Source organism: Panthera tigris, chromosome C1, assembly GCF_018350195.1.
Source record: "Panthera tigris isolate Pti1 chromosome C1, P.tigris_Pti1_mat1.1, whole genome shotgun sequence".
In the NCBI taxonomy this organism is placed as follows: Eukaryota; Metazoa; Chordata; class Mammalia; order Carnivora; family Felidae; genus Panthera; species Panthera tigris.
In genome coordinates, this window is record NC_056667.1 from 41338760 (window position 1) to 41361512 (window position 22753).

A 22753-nucleotide genomic window follows, 5' to 3' on the forward strand; every position below is an offset into this window, starting at 1 on the left:
CTCTCTCAAAATAAGTAAGAATTTTTTTTTTAAAAATGGGCAGAAGACTTGAATAGACATATTTCCAAAGAAAACATACAGATGGCCAACAGAAACATAAAAAGATGCTCAACATTACTAATCACAAAACCACAATGAGAAATGACCTCACACCAGTCAGCATAGCTAAAGGAGTAACAAGGCAAGCATGTGGAGAAAAGGGAACCATTGTGCATTACTAGTGAGACTGTAAATTGGTGCAACCACTATAGAAAACAGTATAGCAGTTCCTCAAAAACTAAAAATACAAGTATCACAGCATCCAATAATTCCACTTCCGGGTATTTACCCAAGAAAAATGAAAACACTAATTCAAAAAGATATATGCACCCTGTATTTACTGCAACATTATTTACAATAGCCAAGATATGGAAGCAACCTAAGTATCCACTGACAGTTGAATGGATAAAGATGTGGTATACATACATGATGGAATATTAGTCGTGAGAAAGAATGAAATCTTGCCATTCATGAAAAGATGGATGGACCTACAGGTGAAATAAATCAGACAAACACATTTAAATACCATATGATTTCACTTATATATGGAATCTGACAATCAAAACAAACAACAAAGGAAAACAGACTCGAAGAGAACTACTAGTGATCACCAGAGGGGAGATGGTGGAGGGATAGGTAAAAGGTGAAGGGGATTAAAAAGTACAAACTTCCAGTTATAAAATAAGTCACCGGGAATAAAAGTACAGCATAGTGAATACAGTCAATAATATCGTAATAACTTTGTGTGGTGACAGTAACTATACTTACTATGGTGAGCATATCACAATACATAGAATTGTCAACTCACTATGTTATACACCTGAAACTTACATGTCAACTAAATGTCAATTAAAAATATACATACAAATTACAAATGCATAGCACAAAGGAATAAAGACTATAAAAATGCAGCAAGTGGTTAATGCTGGATGGAATGATTATAAGAATTTTTAAATTTTTTGTTATTTAAATTTCCTACAATGAATACCTAATACTTTTATTTACTGATCTTCTTTCATTATTAAAAAGTAAATAATCCAAATCAAATTCCTTCTTTCTTTCCCTAGAGAAATAAGCTTACTGAATATCATTCCTAATCATTTCTATATAAATCTAAACATAAAGAACTATATTTTAGGTAAACATATAATGAGAGGTGTTATTTTTTCCTTTTAAAAACAGAATTATAGGGGCGCCTGGGTGGCTCAGTCAGTAAAGCATCTGACTTCAGCTCAGGTCATGATCTCACCGTCTGTGGGTTCGAGCCCCCGTGAGGCTCTGTGCTGACAGCTCAGAGCCTGGAGCCTGTTTCAGATTCTGTGTCTCGCTCTCTCTCTGCCCCTCCCCCACTCATGCTCTGTCTCCCTCTGTCTCAAAAATAAACAAACATTAAAAAAAAAAAAAAGAATTATACAACCTACTTTGGTCTGCAACTAGCTTTTTTCATTCAACAATATATCAGGACATGTTTCCATTTCTTTTTTTATTGCTATATATGATTTTCATTATATAAAAAACTTAATCTTTAGTCACTAATGGTCATTAAATTTGTCACCAATTTTTGCTATTACAAACAATGCTGCAAACATCATTTAATTGGGAACATATTGGGGTGCCTGGATGGCTCAGTCAAGTGACCAATTCTTGATTTCGACTCAGGTTGTGATCTCACGGTCATGGGATCAAGCACCACATCATGCTCTGCTCAGAGCTCCCTCCCCTGCTTGTGCTCTCTCTCTCTCTCTCAAAATAAGTAAACTTTAAAAAATTAAAAAATAATAAAGTAATTGGGAACATTATAGCTAACATCTGTGTGCTATGTGCCAAACACCACAAGCTTCTACATGAATTAAATACACAATATCACATATATTATTACTACTTGTATAATTTACATTTTGTCTTCTGTAACCTACCCATTCATACTATTTTCCCTGAAAACCAACTAATTATGTTTTTAAATTGGCCAGGATACAAAAAATTTTTTTAAGTTTATTTACCTTTAGAAAGAGAGAGAGAGAGAACTGAGCACGCACATGAGCAGGGGAGGGGCAGACAGAGAGGGAAGGAGACACAGAATCCAAAGCAGCCTCCAGGCTCTGAGATGTCAGCACAGGACTTTAACCCACAAACTGTGAGAACATGATCTGAGGAGAAACCAAGGGTCGGAGGCTTAACTGACTGAGCCACCCAGGCACCCATGGCCAGGATACAAATTTAATCTAAAAAATTTCTGGCAGAATATCCCCATGAGTTCCATGAAAACACCTAGCATATGAGCACTCATGCATTTGTACATTCTACAAATATTATCTGAGAACCTACTATGTGCTGGACACTAAGTGAACAAGACATAGTCTCCATATTCACTGGTTTTAGCCTAGCTAAATTGAGTTAACAACGAGAGAGGAAAAAAAAGTAAAAAATAGAATACATCAATTAAAGAAAGACTAGTATCTTATATCAGTGCACACCATTCAAACACCATTCAATACACAATTATAATTACCTCCTAAACCAGTCTTGCCACATCCTATGGATCTGATCTTCAGATTCATCTTAAAACACTGGTTTACTTACGTCATTTTCATGCTCAAGAACCCACAACTTCTCTTAGTATTTCCCAAATACACCTCACCCATTCTCATTAGCTATTTCAACCTTCACCACTAAAGGATTCCTGTTTCCCACTACAACTCTTAAAAGAATCACTTAAGTAAACCTCAACGCTTACTTTACAGAACAAAAAAATCTATAAAGCAAGAATGCTTTCAGCACCTAACTGCCTGCATCCATACTCATTACACCTTCCTCCATTTTCAGTGAAGAGATTTTGTGTTCCTCTTCTCTAAACCAATCGCTTCGTTAATATTCTTGATCCCGTCTCCTCACTACTATGTAAGGATTTTGTTCCATTATCTCCTGTATCTTCAACCTCTCCCTCTCTGATTCTTTTTTTCCCTCAGGCAATAAACATTCTCAAGTTTCTTCTGCCTTGAAAAAAATTCTCCCTTCACCCCATATAATACTTTATCCTAAAATTTTCTCTCATCCCCTCCCCTTTAAAACCAAACTTCTTTAAAAATGTCTATCTCATTATCTAAAATGTCTCACCTTGTGACTCAATGAAGTCTAGCTTCTGCCTCCCTATCATTCCTTTAAAACAGCTGTCACCAGGAACAAATAATTTCTTGGGTCTCCACAAGATTGTTCTCAGTTCCTGGGGCACTGGGTGACTCAAGTCGATTTAGTGTCCGACTTCGGCTCAGGTCATGATCTCACAATTTGGTTCATGGGTTCGAACCACCAGACTGTTAGTGCAGAGCCTGCTTGGGATTCTCACTCTCTGCCCCTTCCCCACTCATGCTTTCTCTCTCAAAATAAACCTCAAAAAAAAAAAAAAAAAAAAGATTTTTCTCAGTTCTTATAGTACCTGACTTCTCAGAATAATCTAACAATGATCATTCTTTGCATAAAGCATTTTCCACTGCTCTTCATTTAAAAAAAAAAAACAAAAAAAAACCCACTATCACCTAGTTTTTCTCCTTCCTAACTGTTCCTTTTCAATTTCAGTGGTTTATGGGCTGCTTTTCTTCTGTGTCCTTAAAGGTCCTCTGCCTTAGATTAATGTGCCCAAGGTCACATAACTAGTGACAGAAGACTAGATACACAAAGGACTAAAAATGCCATACTTTACACATGCTAGCACCTCTTACATTTAATGCATTTGTGCTTCAGTATCTGCTCCCTAACTCTACCAAAAGTCTAGAAGAATTAGAATTCTTTTTAATGGACTAGAGAATTTTTTTAATGCTAAATCTTATTTCCAAAAGAAACATTTTAGTTCGAGCCCCAATAGGGCTCTGTGCTGACAGTTCAAAGCCTGGAGCCCGCTTCTGATTCTGTGTCTCCCTCTGTCAGCTCCTCCCCTGCTAGCACTCTGTCTCTCTCTCAAAAATAAATTAACATTAAAAAAAAACAGTAGTTCCCAATTTGAAGTCCCTTAATTCTTCCAAATAAGGAAATCAACATTTACTAAACACTTATACAGATCCCTAAAAAAAAAAAAAACAGAATAGATGTCCTGTAGGTATGTTTAACATTTCACAAAAGCTAAATACAAATTACACATATACATAAGTAAAATTCCACAGGCTATTACTTAATAAGTGCGGGTTGGTAAGCAAATCTTTCTAGGCATTATTTCACCCTAATAATCCTTTAATCAGATCTGCCTCTGGTGCTTATTCACACATTCCAAAGACATATAATAAGATGGATATGTACTGTAACAGACGATGTACAAAATCCTACTGAAATACAGTTAAAGGAGGGATTGGTGCTACATATAAAAACTTCACAGAGAAGACATCTGAGAGGGTCCTAGAAGGATAATTCAGCTCTCTGGGCTGCAGATGCTTCATGTCTGTTTCTGGCTACAAAAATTCACAGAATTTCACTTTAGGTTGGATAAGTCTTTAAAGATCATCTAGCACTGAGGTTTTCCACTTTTTTTTTAAGTAACAAAATCTTTTCTTTAGAAGTCTAATTGAAACTTTCAGTATATTAGAGATAAAAGCGGACTTGCTCTTTTGAAAGGAGAAAGTCACTGGAAAATACCTGTACTAATCAACCCCCATTCACTTTAAAATAAGAAAAACGAGACAGTAAGAAGAAAAATGATTTGAGAAAGGACCACATCAAAATAGAAATACAATATATTCAAAGAATTCTTCTTAAGTATTACCTCTTCTTTTAAATCTTTCCTAATTTTCTCCCTAAATGCAGTTTACAACTCCTTATATTATTCCTTAGTATATAAAACATATACTTCCATTATGGCTTCTATAAATTTTTAGCACCCTAATTTTAGCTTTTTTTTTTTTAACATTTATTTATTTTTGAGAGACAGGGCGAGACAGAGCACGAGTGGGGGAGGGGCAGAGAGAGGGAAGTACACAAAATCGAAGCAGGCTCCAGGCTCTGAGCTGTCAGCACAGAGCCCGATGCGGGGCTCAAACTCATGGACCACGAAATCATGACCTAAGCCAAAATCGGCCGCGTAACCAACTGAGCCACCCAGGTGCCCCTAACTTTTTTTTTTTTTTAACATGTGTGTGTCCCTCTTCTACATTGGAAGCTCCCTGAACACAAAGGCTGTCTTACTCATTTTTTTTGTATGCCCAGCACTGAGAATAAAATTAAGTTATATCCAATCAAGTTTTAGAAAAGATTTAAGATAGCGCAGTGCGTGGCACACAAGACTTTAGTATTTGTCAAATAAATTTGCCAAAATAGGTCATTAAATGAAATAACATATCTAAAGCAGTTAGAACAGTATTTGACACATGGTGTATATTCTTTAAACATTAGCTGTTAATATGTAATTTTACGTAGGCTAAAAAAACTGAAGCTATTACTGAACATTTTATCTAGAAAACTAAGCACCTTTAATCAAGGTTTCAATTTGCTCATTCACATATTACTAATGCAAACACATCTTTGATGAGAAAAAGAGTTAGCCCATCCATAAAGATCTCTTGACCCTGCAGCCTGGAAAAAATAGTACAAAGAATTGTGTACTGTTAATCTCTAGACTTGAAGCTAAAGGAGAAATGTGGCCAGTCTTAAACTAGAAGCTAAATCACCTGTTTCAGTCATCTGTCCAATGGGAGTGATGGGGAGTGGAAAAGATTACCTCCAAGGTTCTTTCCTGTTCTAACACTGTAGAGGCTTCTAACAAATTGGGACCTAGAATCCTTCACCTTTCAACTCAATAGGAGCAAGAACTCTATAAAAATCAGTAAATGGTGCACTGGATTTGGTGTCAAATGGACAGGGTTTTTGTATCAGTTGTAGTTAACAGTGTAATTCTAAGTAAGAAGCCAACTCTCTGGATCTCAATTTCCTCAACCTGGAAAATGAAGTTGTTGGACAATATGATCTCTCTTTAAAATACATCACACATTCTATGAAATAAGCTACCTCTGAAAGAAATATTCAGGTAGATGTTTAGAGGATTCCGGCATAAAACAAAAAGCAGACAATTTCAGAATTAAAAGAAACCTCAGAAGACTTCTATGACTCACACAACTCAGACCTACGTCCTCTCTAATACACTTTGGAAGAGGTCACCCAAACATTCTAGTAATGAAGAACAACCCATAGAAACAAACCACTTCATCGTAGGCCAACTATGACGCCCAAGTTCTTTTACTGAAGCCACACTATCCTCTATAACTTCCACCCATTAGTTTTACCCCTTTCAACCAAGGGCACCTATTTATTTGTGGCCAGTGATAATATGCCCCTTAAATATCTTTTCCAAAATTAAAATTCCCAACTCCTTCAACCTTTCCTCATAACCTAATACAAGACTCCCTCACCATCCAGCATGTCTTCCTCAGAGAACCCACCATTCTTAGCGAATGTCAAAATTACTCCAAGAGCCCTTCCCATTCTGACATCCTGATTCCTCGTGAAACTCAAGATTTCCCACTTGTCCGGCTGACACCACATGGAAGCCCCTAATTGCCCTCCACCCAAGGAAGCACCTGTGATGGGAAATGTGCCCCTGTTGCTCTTTCGGGAGACAGAAACAGAGAAGCCCCCACCCGGCTCTCCTCCCGGGTCCAAGCCTCCTCCCTCACCGGTACTGCTTGGGGTCGCTGGGAGACTTGACGATCTCAGGGTCTCCGGCATTACTAACAGACCCCCTTCGTCCCTCTTCCTCAGATTCATCAGCTCCTAGACGGGCAACACGGCCGCTCTCTCCCAAATCCTGTCCGTTGGACTGCAGGTCAGGACAGCTGCAGGTAGACTTCGCCTTGTTCCTTCCAGGCATGGTCAGAGTAGGAAAGGGTCTGGCAGCAGCCGAGTCTTCGCACCGACCCCGCGCTCGAATTCTCCACAGCGCCGCGGACTCCCGCCCGGCCTCAAACCACAACTTCCTCCCGGTGGCACAGACTGCAGCAACCGTGACTCTCCTCAGCATTCACCACCAAGCTAGAGCGATGGGCATCCCGCTCGCCTGGGCCCACCTCCTCCTCCTACTCCTCCAGCCGCTCCTCCTCCGCGTTCCAGAGGCGGCGGCGGCCGGCGCTGGTGCTGCCGCAGCCGCTGGGGAGGACAGGCCTGAACCCCTCCCCCAATCCGGTCTGCCTCACACCAGCTTCCCTCAAGCCCCCGCCCTCGCGGTCGCCGATGTCGTTACTGATTCTAGCCAATCAGTAGGGAAGAAGAGAGGTCACGCGCATGCAAACAACCAATGGGAACAGGGAATAAAAAGTACCAAAGCGACCGGGCCGGATTTTTGGAGCACCTAGAAACCTAGGGTGGGCGGGGCGAGGAAGTAAAGGCGGAGAGAGTGGCGCGGAGGACGACGGGAAGAAAGTGCTTGCGCCGCGTTTATGACGTTTCTGGGGTGTAGGTTTGAGGGGAAGGCTGAATAATGTTCCGCGGCCTTGAGAAAAATATTCCCCTAATGAGAAAACCGAGAAGCGAGTGGAGAAAATGAATTCCCAAGTTTTTTTTCTCCGATCATATTTTGTGTATTCTGCCCTTCACAGCCGGCGCGTAGCCATAGGCTGTGACTCAGCATATAAAAAGCGGAACGCCGGAAGTATTTTTCGCCGCCGGATGGGAGCTGCGAGAGAGCTAAGCAAAGCTGAATGCCAGAGATAGCCGTTAAAGTTTTTCACCGTATCGCCAGGCAAACCTTGGTGCTATATGCCCTCAGAGCCTAAGAAAGTGCTTGAAAGACCAGTGTGCTCATTCTTCCATGCGAGAACATTAGCTACCCCACAGCCTAGAGTCCACAGCATTATGTTCAGCTAACTTTAAGTAGCCACAGCTTCCCTGGCTACTACTCTGAAGTACCTTTTTCCAAAGTTTTTTCTGCTTGTAATGGTCTTTGGTAGGCCATCATCTAAACTGTGACTGAAACAGACATACTTGGAAAATAAAAAGCAACTGCCATGTTAATGAAGTACAATATACTGACACCGTGAGTCAAAAGATCCTCACACGTAAAGGGAATAAATCTGTATAAATGAATGGAGAAAGACCAAGCAGAGGGAGGGATTCATTTCATGGCTGTTAAAGGTATTTAAATGTTTCTAGGCCGCCTGAGTTCCAGACACAGGGAATGCAATCAGGAACAAACAAAAATCCTTTTCTTTATCAGGCTGGCTTTTTTTTTTTTTTTTAAGTAAACTCTACATCTGTAAGGTGGGGCTCCAACTCAATACTCTGAAATCAGGAGTGGCATGCTCTCCCAACTAAGGTAGCCAGATGCTCCTGGGGTTTGCATGCTAATGATAATGGGGGGTGGGGGGACAGAATAAAATCAGTGATATATTTTTAAAACAATGAATGCTCTGACAAATAATGCAGGGTAGGAGAATAAGGAGTTGGGAAGGGTAAGTGCAATGATTCAGGCAGGAGATGATGAAAACCTGAACTAGGGCAGCAGATGAGATAAAATTGAAAAAATATTGTTCAAATATTCCAGTTTATTTTCATACATCTTTTCAGGATGATCATCTATCAGTTTTTAAGCTAAGAACTCCTCTGGACTTCCCTCCTTCAAGGAAATGTTTTTTCTTGTATATCCAGCCCCCAGCTTAGCTTCCCAGTCAGTACATTGTGAAGCAGTCAGTAATGTTTGTTGTTGAATAAATACCTGAAGTGACATGTCTATTTTGAAGGTGTTTTGTTTGTTTTTACTTACCAAAGCAATAACATCATAAATAAGGAATCTTCAGATTCAGCCAGTAATTAGAATTTTATAGCTGGGAACAAAGAGAGGCCATATCTAAAGTGTGACCTGGGGGTGCCCAGCTGGTTCAGTCAGTGGAGCATTGATCTTGGGGGTGTGAGTTCAAGTCCCATGTTGGGTGTAGAGATTAAAAAATAAAATCTTAAAAAATAATAATAAAGTGTGACCCGTTAGTTTTTTTCCCTTTAGAAAGAGCCCTCTAAATCTTATAGTTGACCCGACTGTAGAGATACGGTAAGAGATATGGTGTGTGTTTATTTATATAAATAAATATCAAGGCATACATTTATTCATTCAGCCAACAAACTGAGCTCCTAATATGTGCCAGGTACTGAGAATAAAGATACTGGGAATTACAAGAGAACTAGTGGGAGAGACATTAAACAGGCACACAAATTTTTTCTTTTTTTTTTTTTTAATTTGTATTCTGGTCAGTTAGTATACAGTGCAATATTGGTTTCAGAACTAGATTCAGTGATTCATCACTTACAATACCCAGCGCTCATCACAAGTATCCTTCTTAATACCCATCATCCAGCTAGCCCATCTCCCACTCACCTCCCTCCACCAATCTTCAATTCATTCTTATCATTAAGAACCTCTTGTGGTTTGTTTCCTTTTCTTCTATTCCCCCCACCCCCACCGTCTTCCCATATGTTCAACTGTTTCGTTTCTTAAATTCCACATACGAGTAAAATCATAAGATATTTGTCTTTCTCTGATTGACTTATTTCCCTTAGCATAATACATTCTAGCTCCATCCACGTCATTGCAAATGGCAAGATTTCTTTTTTTTTTGATAGTTGAGTAATATTTCATTGTATATATAAACCACGTCTTTTTTATCCATTCGTCAGTCAATGGGCATTTGGGCTCTCGCCATCGCTTGGCTATTGTTGATAATGCTGCTATAAATGTTGGGATGCATGTACCCCATTAAATCTGTATTTTTGCATCCTTTGGGTAAGTACCTAATAAATAAGCACACAAATTTTTAAATTTATCATTGTGAATAGCTCTAAAAGGAAAAATGCAGAGAGACCTAGAATAGAGAGTTTCTCTAAACAATAGACATTTAAACTTAAATTTGAAAAATGTATAGGAATTAGTGTAGAAATTTATAGGAATAGACTTGTTTAAAAGCTCTGAGAAAGCAAGTCAATATGACCAACGTGTCATAATCAAAGAGCAAAGGGGAAGTGAGTCAGTGGCCAAAATAATACAGAACCTTTATAAGAATAAAAAGAAATAATTGCATTATCTATTTTTTTTATTTTTTTTAACATTTTTATTTTATTTTTGAGACAGAGAGAGACAGAGCATGAACGGGGGAGGGTTAGAGAGAGAGGGAGACACAGAATCTGAAACAGACTCCAGGCTCTGAGCCATCAGCACAGAGCCCGACGCGGGGCTCGAACTCACGGACCGCGAGATCATGACCTGAGCCGAAGTCAGACGCCCAACCGACTGAGCCACCCAGGCGCCCCTGCATTATCTATTTTGTGTATCACTGGATTCCTAGCTTCTAGAATAATGTCTGCCACATTAAAGATACTCACTAGGGGCACCTGGCTGGCTCACTTGGTAGAATATATGACTCTTGATCTTGAGTTCATGAGTCTGAGCCCCACATTGGATGTAGAGATTACTTAAATATGTATGTATAAATACCTACTAAATAATGGTTGAACAAATGAAACAGGAAGACAAGATCACAAGTGTTTTCCAGGTAGATCACTCTGGTTGATGTGTGAAAAATAGTTTGGATTGTGGAGGTGAGGACAAGACTAAAAGTAAGAAGAGAGGAATCACTTAGGAGGGTATTAAAATAATATAGGCACTAGAAAATGATAATTTGGATTTGAGGAGTGATGGTGGAGATGGTGAGATGTATACATATATGTCATATATTTAGGAGGTGGAATTGACTGGTTTGGGAACTTCTTGATGTGGAAGAAGTGTCAAGTATAACTCCCGGGTGTCTTACTTTCTGGATGAGTATGAAATAGACCAGGGCCTGGACTTGGGTCCCCTCTATCTTGACTGCAAAATCTAGTGTTCTTTGGCTTCCTCCATAAGGCGGGGGGGGGGGGGGGGGGGGGGGGGGGGCTGCTAAAACTCTGTATCTCTTGAGTAGCATATCTTGCAGGAAAGCAGAGGGAGTATGCTTACTACAGAGACTGATGAAGACCGGACCAAACCAGTCTGTGCCAAGATGGACCCCAGTGCTGAACTTTCACTGATGTTTTCTCTCAGTATAATACTAAAAATTGTGCTGGTGATGGAGATTTAACACATCAATTAGACATGGGACACATGAAGAACCATGACCTTTAAATGTACAGGTGCTAATAAATCCTAGCATCTACACGCTTAGACATCACCTTTTTCCCATCTAAGTCTCTCTAAAATAACTCTCTCTGACCTCTCCTCATGGAGTCAACCTGAGTGAGGATTCTTTCCTTTGTGCTGTCTCCCTTCTGTCCAAGCATAAGCCAGAGTAAAGCCTTGCCTAAAACTCCCTGTGGTCTCCTTTCTGTTTCTATTGTTTAGAGAGCCCAAGGTAGGTAATAGTGCCATACCTCAGTGAACAAATTCTTAAAGAGGAACAGGTTTTGAAGGTGAAAAGCATAAGCTCAGTTTTGGATATATTATGTTTGAGTCATTTGTGTGTCATGCAAAAGAAAGAAAGATTAGGTCTAGAGCTCAGAAAAGAGGCTTTAACTGGAGATGCCAATTTGAAGTTTATCAGCTTATATAGGTGGTAACCAAATTCTATTGAATGAGATCACCCACACTGAGATTGCAAAATGAAAAGAGAAAAGGGCCAAAGGACCAAGCTTTGAGGAGCTTTTAGCAGATGAAGAATTCCCAAAAGTGACAGAAGGAACTACCTGGTAAGAAGGAAGACCAGAAGAATGTAATATTTCCGGAAAAATACCTCTTTGATGCTTGGCTCAATACCATTCTGACCCTATAGCAAATTGCAAAGTGTCAGATTAGATGTATAAAAGATGAGAACTAGTAGAGTATCATAGAAATACTTTAATCTGGCCTCTTCAGATATAAAGAGAAATACCTACCCAGAGAGGTAAAGTTCATAAGCAACCTATGACACAGCCAGGACCTCCAAACCAGAAGATTGGTTTTCCCATTTAAAATACAGCTAACCTGGGGCACCTGGGTGGCTCTGTCGGTTAAGCTGTTAAGCATCAGACTCTTGGTTTTGGCTCAGGTCATAATCTCATAGTTTGCGAGATCGAGCCCCATGTGGGGCTCTGTACTGACCGCACTAAGCCTGCTTGGGATTCTCTCACCCTCTCTCTCTGCCCCTCTCCTACTCTCTCTTTCTTTCTCTCTTAAAATAAATAAACTTAAAAATAGTAATAATAATAAAATACAGCTAACCCTTGAACACGCAGAGGTTAGGGACACCAAACCCTCCCTCCCTGTACAATCAAAAATTTGTATATAACTTTTGACCCCCCCAAAACTTAACTACTGATGGCCTACTGTTACTGACTAGGAGGCTTACCAATAACAAAAACAGTCAATTAACACATATTTTGTATGATACATGTATTACAAATTATATTCTTACAATAAAGTAAGCCCAAGAAAAAAGTTAAGAAAATCAGAGAAAATACATTTACAATATAGAAAATCTATTTACAGTATACTGTAGTTATCCAAAAACTCTGCATAAGTGAACCCATATAATTCAAACCATGTTGTTTGAGGGTCAACTGTAGTTTAGAAATTTGCCATTCTTCATTTGAATTGAAGATTTGAATATTCATAATTATTGTAAAATATTCCTTAGAGAAAACTGGTAAGTTAAGCTATTATCATTTTATAGGAAATTGAGACATTAGAAATCTTTTTTAAAAGCTTGAGATCCTCAAGAAAGTTGAAGATTTATTAAAGAATATGAGTAAAAATAATTACATTATTTTTCCTGTACAAAAAAAGAAAGAAAGAAAGAAAGGTGAAGTGCACAGGGGCACCCAAATTGCTCAGTCAGTGGGGCATGCCAACTCTTTATCTCAGGGCTGTGGGTTCAAGCCGCATGTTGGGTATAGAGATTACTTAAAAATAAAATATTTAAAAAGAAAAAAGGAAAGAGGGATGCCTGGGTGGATCAGTCGGTTAAGCGTCTGACTCTTGATTTTGGCTCAGATCATGATCTCGCAGCTTATGAGATCAAGCCTGGGTCGGGCTCTGTGCTGATGGTGCCCCTGTCCTTCTCTGCCCCTGTCCTGCTCGCATGTGCACGGGCTCTCTCTCTCTCTGTCAAAATAAATAAGTAAACAGTTTTTCAAAAAGGAAGGAAGGAAGGAAACAAGGAAGAAAGGAAAGGAGAAAGGAAGAAAAAGAAAGTTGAAGTGTACAGATCATAATTTTTAGCCTCATTTACACAGGCCTTCTCAGAGTATTTAGATGTTTTCCTCTGTCTTCAGCCAGCCTATACTTCTTCCCGTTTTTACCTCAAGGATTTCCCTCCCATTAGGTTTGATGACCCTTCTCTCCCTATTTTTCTGATGAGAGATCAGAAATCATGAAAATTAAAAGCATCTCATTTGTATATTTGGTTCTTGCCTCTCAAAGTTATTTTAGTCAATGCAATGGCTGTCTACATCCCTGAGGGATAAATCTGAGCCCTACTCCTAAAAATTCAAAGGTAAATAATTTTATTAACCCCATTCCTGTATTTATATTTGAGAGTCATGATAGATCAGAAATATGAAATATTAATTCTAGGTTGAATAGATTGGTAGTGTTGCTGGTAGTCCATTAAAGTCTCAAGCCCAAAAATATCTATTTTGCCTTATGTCTAAAATTCCCCCCATTAGTGACTCATTATTCTCTTTAGAACTCCTTTTAAATGCCAATAATAACCTTGAAAGGAATGAAAAACTACCACCATTTTGCATATGGATCTGTCTTATTTCCCTGTTTTTGAAACACTGGGAAATTTGAGATCACCATGAACCTGGGGTGGGTGAAGAGTTTGCTTAGGGTGGGGAGAAAGGCACAGGAAGAGGAGGTAGGTAGCAAGAGAAATATTATTTACTTTAAAATTTTGTCCTGGGCCCACACTCTAAGCAATTACACCTTTGGAGCTCTAGTTATTAAGGGTACTGCCCACTGATTGTTCTCCATATTTGGCAGCTTTGTATCTAGGTCAAGAAGTAGGCTTGTTCTTATATAGTCTTCTCTTAGGAGACCAAATGTATGTACAATATATGAAGGAATTTATGTGACCATAAAAATCATTTTTGGGGGCACCTGCCAGGCTCAGTCAGTACAGCATGTGATTCTCGATCTCAGGGTTGTAAGTTTAAGCCCCACAATGGGTGTAGAGATTACTTAAAAAATAATAAAATCTTTAAAAACAATGTTTTCCTATACTATTAACACAGTTCTAGAAAGAATTCGGAATTCAAACTCTAAAAAGAAGGCTTTATGTCAAATGAAAGGTTATTAAATCACAAATCCAGCTAAGTACTCTCATCTCTGATCTAAAGATAGAGATTTTGAGACTACCTGGAAGGGGGAATGTGAAGGCACAAAATGATATTTAAAATATATAAATCAGAAATCAGATCATATTATTTCCCTTTGTAAAACCCACCAGTGGCTTCTCTTTGCACTTTGAATAAAGTCTAGCTGCTTGCCATAGCCTATAAGGCCTACTTATGATTTCTATCCTTCCTCTATGTTTACAATCTCATCTACTATTCTGCCCTTTGCTCCATTCACACTGGTTTTCTTAATTTCTTTCAACACACTAGAGTAGTTCTTGCCTTAGGGCCACTACATCTGCTCCATGCCTGGACTGTTCTTCCTTTAGATTTTGTATCATTGGCTCCTTTTTGCCAGTCATATGTCAGCTCAAATGTGACCTCTTAAAAGAGGCCTTCTCTCACCATTCTACCTAAAATAGTCCTCATTATCTGAAATCATGTTATTTGCCTATAAATTCTATTTTATAAGGTCCATTGGAGAGTTATTACTTTGTCTTGTTCTGTACCATATCCCCAGCATCAAAAATAGTGTCAGGCACATAGTGGGTACTCAATAAGTATTTGTTGAACTAATGAATACATGATACAGGAAAAAGAGGGGACCATTGAAGTTACAGTCCCTAGGGAGGCAGAAGAGAAGGATTAGCCTTAAATTAGAAAGGAACACCTTTTTCATTGGTCACAGAGAGAGAGTCACAGATAGTTACAGAAGCAGCAAAGATTTTAAATGTTGTTAGGAGGAAAGAAGGGGTAGAAAATTAAAAGCCATCACTTTCTAAATAAATAAATCCCCCCACTTTCTTTTTGAAATGTCATTTAAAGTCATTGCTGGAAATGAGGGGATAGGTAGTGATGGGTCCTGCTTCCATGGGAATCAGTACATAAGATATTTGCTTTTTTTTGTTTAAATTTCACACATCTTTTTTAAAAAGTTTATTTTGAGAGAGAGAGTGTACATGTATGTGCAAGTGAATGGTGTTAGAGCAGAGAAACAGGGAGAGAGAAAATCCCAAACAGAGCATGGAGCCCACTGTGGGGCTGGGTTCCACAACCATGAGATCATGACCTGGACCGAAATCAAGAGTCAGACGCTTAATGGACTGAATCACCCAGACGTCCCTAAATTTTACACATCTTGAAGCCAAGCCCCGTTGGTAGTGTTCATTTCCTGAGTAACAATACTTTGGGCAAAGCATTTTATTTACATTAATTCATTCAGTCCTCACAACAACCTAAGTCTGCTATTCACCAGTTCACAGATCAAGAAACTGAGATTCGAGAGTTTAAATAACCTGCACAAAATCACACAACAGGAAAGAAGTATTACCAAAATTCCAAAGATTTTATTTATTTGTCCCTTACATGCTGCCTGTCAAATACCTAGAATAAACAGACTTCTAATTCATTAATTTGATTATTGGTATCCCCTGATATTCCCTGGCCAACCCCCAGTTCAGTTTTTAAATGTAATATGCAAAATAACAAATGTTGTAACTTAAATATCCTGAAAGGACAGTTCATAACTATCATTAAGAAAGTATCTGGCTTTCCATCAGCCTGCCTTCCTTCCTTTCTGAACGATTATATCTAAAAGTCATTTGCTTAGGTGGGGTTAAACAAAGCAGGCCCTACACCCAGGGTGTGGAAGAGTAGTTTGATGAGAAGTATTGGAACATGAGCAATGTGAGAAGGGTGAATATGTGGGCTGATGGTGCAGGATGTCAGAGTCCAAGCAGAGGAAGGAGGGTGAGGGGTGATGGCAGCAGTGGCACAATGGAGATTGGTTACATACAGAGGTGATTGATCAAATAAATAAATATATTAAAGATAATGGGAGTTTGTTTCCTCACTGAAGAGAGATGGGAGAAGGGAGTTACAAATATGGAAAAGCAGAAATTAGAGTAAACTCTGTGGTGTTGGACTGGAATTATAGGTAACAGTGTGAACTCAAGATTTTCAATAGTTAGATATGGAAGTAAATATAGCTGTGCGTAGATGCATATGTGAGGATATATATATATATACATAACGTATATTTTCAAGCCATGTTCATTGCCTGGGAGCAGTGACATCCCAACAGCAATAAGCATACCTAATATCTCCATCTTGATTTCTAAATGCTGTTCTCCACTAAAAGGAACTGGGGCTTCTTGGAGAAATAGCTGATTCCAAGGCCAGGGTAGGGAAGGTACAAGATGAACCTGCAACATCTCATATGCTGGAAAGTAAGGAAGTATTCAAAGAATGATGAGAGCACGCCAAAAGGACACAGAGAACAGCTTGAAGGGGCTCCCACAGGACCAGAATGGGACGATTTGAGAATCAAAATAAATAACAATAGCAACAGATTATTGTATAAAATAGGAATCCATGCATCTAAACTGATACAAATAAACCAAAAGGCATAGAAGAAAGTTGTTAAAATGGAAAGCCAACAGTGAATTTAAAAGGGATGATGGAATTAAAAAATTATCATCTGGCAACCATACTAGTAATAATTAATTAAAGCAAGAAACATTTATGTATGCTAAGCCACTTGGTGAAAATTTGATGAGGTATGGGATATTTATGTAGCCTCAAAGTACTTCCCTACAAAATACTTATTAAGAAGAAGAAAAGGACAATTTTACTATGAAAAAAATCTGCCAAATATCACTTAATCTGTGAACAGTTAGCATCAGTAATAGGAAAATTGAAATTGTTACTACCTGATGGTATGCGATGAGGAAAAAAAATCATCACTCTGTGCTATTCTTGCTAAAAACGTGTAACCTGAGTCTAATCAAGAGGAAATATTAACCCAACCCAAACTGAGGAACATTCTATAAAATAACTCACCTATAGGGGCACCTGGGTGGCTCAGCCGGCCAGCGTCAGACTTTGACTCAGGTCATGATCTCACAGTTTGTGAGTTTGAGCCCTGCTTTGGGGTCTGTGCTGACAGCTCAGAGCAAGGATCCTGCTTTGAATTCTGTGTCTCCCTCTCTCTCTCCTCTTCCCCCACTCTGTCTCTGTCTGTCTCTGTCTCTCTGTCTGTCTCTCTCTCCTTCAAAAATAAATAAAAATATTTTTAAAAATTAAAAAAAAAACCTCACATATAGTCTTTTAAAGTAGCAAGCATGAAAATCAAAGAAAAACTATGGAACTATTTTGATTAAAGACTAATGAGGTGTGATAATTAAATGCATTACCAAAAGGCTATTATTGGGGCAATTGGCTAAACTTGAGTGGAGTCTGTGGATTAGACGACAGTAATGCATCAATATTATATTGCCTGATTTTGATAATTTATGGATGATGAAGAATCATATGGGCAACTTATTCTCAAGGGTTTAGAAATTTAAAAAATATTTTTGTACTGTTCTTATAACCTTCCTGTAAGTTTGAAATATTTTAAAATAGAAAAAATATTAGTAAGGGAGTCCAAAAGAATACCCTATGTCTTAAATGTAAAATGTCAATGCCAATGTCTTAAATAGAAAACGTGATTCCTGGAATGGTGGATAGAAAACGTTGTTTTGTGGGCTTAATAATGGCAATTGTCCTCCACCGAACCACATCCTTCAAGATCCTGATAGAAACCTACCTCCTCCTGGAAGCCTTCTTTAACTCTTCCAGACTACACTCATCATCCATTCGATACCAGATCTCCGGATACTTATTTGTTGCATTACTTCCTTGGCACTTAATCATATATGACTTTATTACTTCTCTTGTACTATTATCATACATAATTTTTGAGTTCTTGTTTAAGCCTTTTCTTGAATATGTCATCTTCATAATTCTAAGTTGTAATCAACTTAGGAGCAGACACCATATATGATCTCTGTTTCTTCCCAGGGTACATAGCATATGTTTGTTGTTGTTTTGTTTTTTATTGAAGTATAGTTGACACACAACATCACATTAGTATCAGGTGGACAGCATAGTGATTTGGCAAGTCTATAGTTATGGTACCTAGCATATGTTTTAAAATCACATTTACACATTCCAAGGACTGTCAAAGGATAATTGATCTCATTTAGTGAATATTTCTTGCATCCTCACTATGTATCAGGTACTGTAAATAGTAATTCCTCACATGTATAGAATACTTTACATTTTATGCAGCACCTACACATCCATTATGTCATTTTTTCTGCATAACTTTGTGAGGTAGGTGCCGCCACGTGATAAACATGCTCAGACAAAAACTGATTTCCTGGAAGTCACAAAGTCATTTAATAGCAGAAATGGGATGCCAACCTTGGTCTTCAGATTCCAAGTCTAGAGCTTTTACCATAAGAAACAGGTAACAAGTCTGGACACGCTGATGGTCATAGGTATTGTATTAATTTTCAATTGCCGCTGTAACAAGTTATCATAAATTTAGTGGCTTACATAACACAAATATATTAGCTTACAATTCTGTAAGATAGAAGTCTAACCAAGGTCTCACTAGGCTAAAATTACGAAGTCAGCAGGGTTTTATTCCTTCTAAAGACACTAGAAGAGAATCCATTTCCTTGCCCCTCCAACTTCTGGTCATGTTCTTTGGCTCATGTCACCCTTTCTCCATCTTCAAAGCAAGCAATGGTGCATCTCTTTTTGCTCTTGCTTATAATTACATCTTCTCCTTTCTCTTCCACTTATAAAAACCCTTGTGATTAAGTTGGATCTACCCAGATACTCCAAGATAATCACCCTATTTTAGGGTCAGTTGATTAACAACCTTAATACCTTCAGTAACCTTAATTCCTCTGCTATGTATCCCAACATATTCACAGATTCTGGAGATTAAAACGTGGACATCTTGGGGGCCACTATTCTGCTTGTCATGTGCATATTCTTCAAAGTTTCACTTCCCTAAAATTCCCTGAGCACTTTAGCATCTTAACTCATGATATGAGCATTTCTTCTATCTACTGAAATCAATCATCAGATTCTAACAGGATACTTTGTTTACTAATACATTATTAATTTACAGAAATTAGTTTTTATGAAAAATGAGCTGGAGTTTGATTTACAAAAATTAATATTCTTTGAATTCACTGCTTCTTAATTTAATAAATAAAGGAATTGAGGCCAGTGACATTAAGTAACTTGGTCAAGGATACAATGCTAGTAAGCGGCAGAGTAGGAATTCAAACCAGTCCTTTGCAAAGATCAGAGCTTTTCCATTATATCATTTCGTCACCAAGAATAGCTCCTCCCAGGGCCTAATGCTCTAATTTAATGTCTGTGACTTAAAAATCAATCTGTTCCTATGGATCATCCACTTTTTATGAACTGCCTTGCAAATGTAAATTCTTGTGGAAGATAAATACAAATCCCTCCAGTAGCAGATTAAATAAGACTATCTTGTTCACATATGTTGTAAAGGGAAAGAAAAATATGTGTGATAGATGTACACATTAGTGTATAAGTAGACAGTAGTGAAAGAAAAGAAAGCTTAGAAGAGACTGGATCAACTCCTGACTGTGACACTTGTACGATCGTGGACAAATCCTGAACTCTGGTAAATTATCTTTATCTTGGTTATCTGATTTATAAAATATTCATAGAGTTGCTGTGAGAATTAAATGCCATAATTCTTTTTTTTTCTTTTTTTCTTTTAATTTTTATTTATTTTTTTTTAATTTTTTATTTTTTTAAATTTACATCCAAATTAGTTAGCCTATTGTGCAACAATGATTTCAGGAGTGGATTCCTTAGTGCCCCTTACCCATTTATCCCATCCCCCCTCTCACAATCCCTCCTGTAACCCTCAGTTTGTCCTCCATATTTATGAGTTTCTTCTGTTTTGTCCCCCTCCCTGTTTTTATATTATTTTTGTTTCCCTTCCCTTATGTTCATTTATTTTGTCTCTTAAAGTTCTCATATGAGTGAAGTCATATGATTTTTGTCTTTCTCTGACTAAGTAAATGCCATAATTCTTTTTTTTTTTAACGTTTATTTATTTTTGAGACAAAGAGAGACAGAGCATGAACGGGGGAGGAGCAGAGAGAGAGGGAGACAGAATCGGAAGCAGGCTCCAGGCTCTGAGCCATCAGCCCAGAGCCCGACACGGGGCTCGAACTCACGGACCGCGAGATCGTGACCTGAGCTGAAGTCAGACGCTTAACCGACTGAGCCACCCAGGCGCCCCTAAGTAAATGCCATAATTCTTGAAGAGCACTTATGACAGAGCCTGGCCCAAAGTATGTGCTTAAGAACTGTTGACAAGTGTACAGATCCTGATTCCTTCTTTACCAAATTCACGAATTGATTCTGGAATGGGTGATTTCTTTATCAACCACAAGGTGGAGGTAGAAACACAGGAATGTATGTCTTGTTTATCAGGAATTTTGAACTTAGAGGGGTAAAAAGAGTAGCCTTTCCTTCTGGGTCTAACTGCTTTTAAGCCACCACACAAATTCCTCCATTATGGGAACCTTTGTTTTTTGTTTGTTTTTTGTTTTTCAGAGAGAGTTAGATAGGTAATGAGGCTTTTAATAGACATTCTTTAATAATGTGAATTTAGGAGCTCCTTGGTGACTGGGTTGGGAGTCCACCTTTGACTGGGGTCATGATCTCACTGTTGGTGGGTTTGAGCCCCACATTGGGCTCTGTGCTGACAGCTCAGAGCCTGGATTCTGTATCTGCCTCTTTCTCTGCCCCCTCCCCTACTTGCACACTGTCTCTCTCTCAAAAATAAGACATTAAAAAAAATAATAATAACGCAAAATTTAATTTCACCTGGAGAAAATGTGGTATCTGGTCCAGAAGAGATAACTGTACAGTTATGAGAGAAAATCTTTACACTTATTTTCTTCTTCCTCACTCCAGAGGCAAAAGGAAGTTTTTGTCTACACTCTTTGGTCTAAAGGGCATATTTACCCTTTCTCCCAAGAAGCCTACTGGGTCCTCATGAAAATAAGACTCCTAGAAGTCTATCTTAGCATCCCAGGATTCTCAGGATGTAGATTTGGCTTCAGGTGTTCTCAGAGGATCACTTTGTAGGTATATTTTGATAAGTTCATTAAAAACTCAACTCTCATTACCTTCAGGCATGAGGTTACAGGCTATGTACCTATTATAATTATAGTCTCAAAAAATTATATATTATATTATATGTATAGTTAGGATTAGAATCTCAATAAAATCATAAAGTCCACTCAAAAGATGAAGGTACTACCAAATACCAACTTCAAAGGGCTACTACTTTTAGGACTTAAGAAAATATTACTGCAAAAACAGAGCTTAGATTCCCCCCAAAATCTAATTGGATAAAAGAAATCCCTTCATTTATATGTATAATCAAAGGATGAATAAGTGTTAGCCAAGCAAAGGAGAAGGAAAGAGGAAAGATCTGAGTTTCAAGACATGCAAAGGTTAAAAAAGAAAAAGCAATGTTCTTGTAGGTTTGAAAGTAATTACATATGGCTTAACAGTAAAGATTGAAAGGGGAATGGCAATAGTTAAAACTGGAGGGGTAAGCCTGAGACAAATCATTAGGCCCTGTGTTTTATGTTCAGTATGGACTTTATCTGAGGGCAATGCAGTCACCAAAGGGTATCAAGGTGGGACAAGAAAAGATCAGATTCATGCTTCAGAAAGATCATTGTGATGGGGTGTCTGGGTGGCTCAGTGAGTTAAGTGGGTCTGATTGTTGATTTCTGCTCAGGTCATGATCTTATGGTTGGTGAGATTGAACCCTACACCGGGCTTTTCACTGACAGTGCAGAACCTGCTTGGGATTCTCTCCCCATCTCTCTGCCTGTCTCCCGCTCATGCATGCTTGTGCTTTCTCTCTCTCTCTCTCAAAAATAGATAAATGAACACACACACACACACACACACACACACACAAGACAGAGACACCTACCAAAATAATACGAATATTCCTACAGCCATACTAAGGCAGTATTTAAGAAAGAAAGAAAGAAAGAAGAAAGAAAGAAAGAAAGAAAGAAAGATCATTCTAGCTGCAAAGATAGAGACTAAAGGAAGGCAAGACTATATGGAAGGTGTGTTGAATATTTTGTTCGTCTCTCCAGATAATCTTTCCATCCTGCTCCACTTGCTTTGAGTCACAGAATTTTGACCTGTATGGGCTCCCAACAGGCTCCCTTGCCCACTGGCTTCTGGTTGGGTCTAGCATTGGGAAATAGTAGGAGATCAGAGATCAGGAGGAAAGAAAGGTCTGAGTATTTATGCCCCAGCTTCCTCCCTGACAGAGTAGCTTTGTGAGGATACTTCCGTCCACCAAAGGTTATGTAGCTCTTATGAGACAGAACCCTCCATTCAACTGTCTTCTTCAGATTCTGGTAATCACTTTCTCCTTTATTTTTTTATGCTTTTGGCTAGTAATGATTCCCACCATTGCTAGCACCAGGGGGAGCTTTATATCCCATGTTGGCTTCCCTAAACCCTGCACATATTTTGT

At 38.5% G+C, this 22753-nt stretch overlaps 1 protein-coding gene and 1 long non-coding RNA gene across 3 annotated transcripts in view; one reads left to right on the forward strand and one right to left on the reverse strand.

Annotated features, from left to right (window-relative positions):
• Positions 1 to 7189, reverse strand: part of NRDC (nardilysin convertase) — a 99473-nt gene extending 92284 nt beyond the window's left edge. For both annotated transcript variants that reach the window (XM_007077215.3, XM_007077214.3), the window contains exon 1: positions 6690 to 7189. In XM_007077215.3, the coding sequence (XP_007077277.1) occupies positions 6690 to 7033 (344 nt within the window). In that variant the 5' untranslated portion in view covers positions 7034 to 7189. The remainder of the gene's footprint in view (positions 1 to 6689) is intronic.
• A 106-nt stretch (positions 7190 to 7295) lies between these two features.
• The window catches only part of LOC122241343, a 34512-nt gene continuing 19054 nt past the window's right edge, over positions 7296 to 22753 (forward strand). The window contains exon 1 of the long non-coding RNA XR_006221424.1: positions 7296 to 8142. This is a non-coding gene — a long non-coding RNA (uncharacterized LOC122241343). The remainder of the gene's footprint in view (positions 8143 to 22753) is intronic.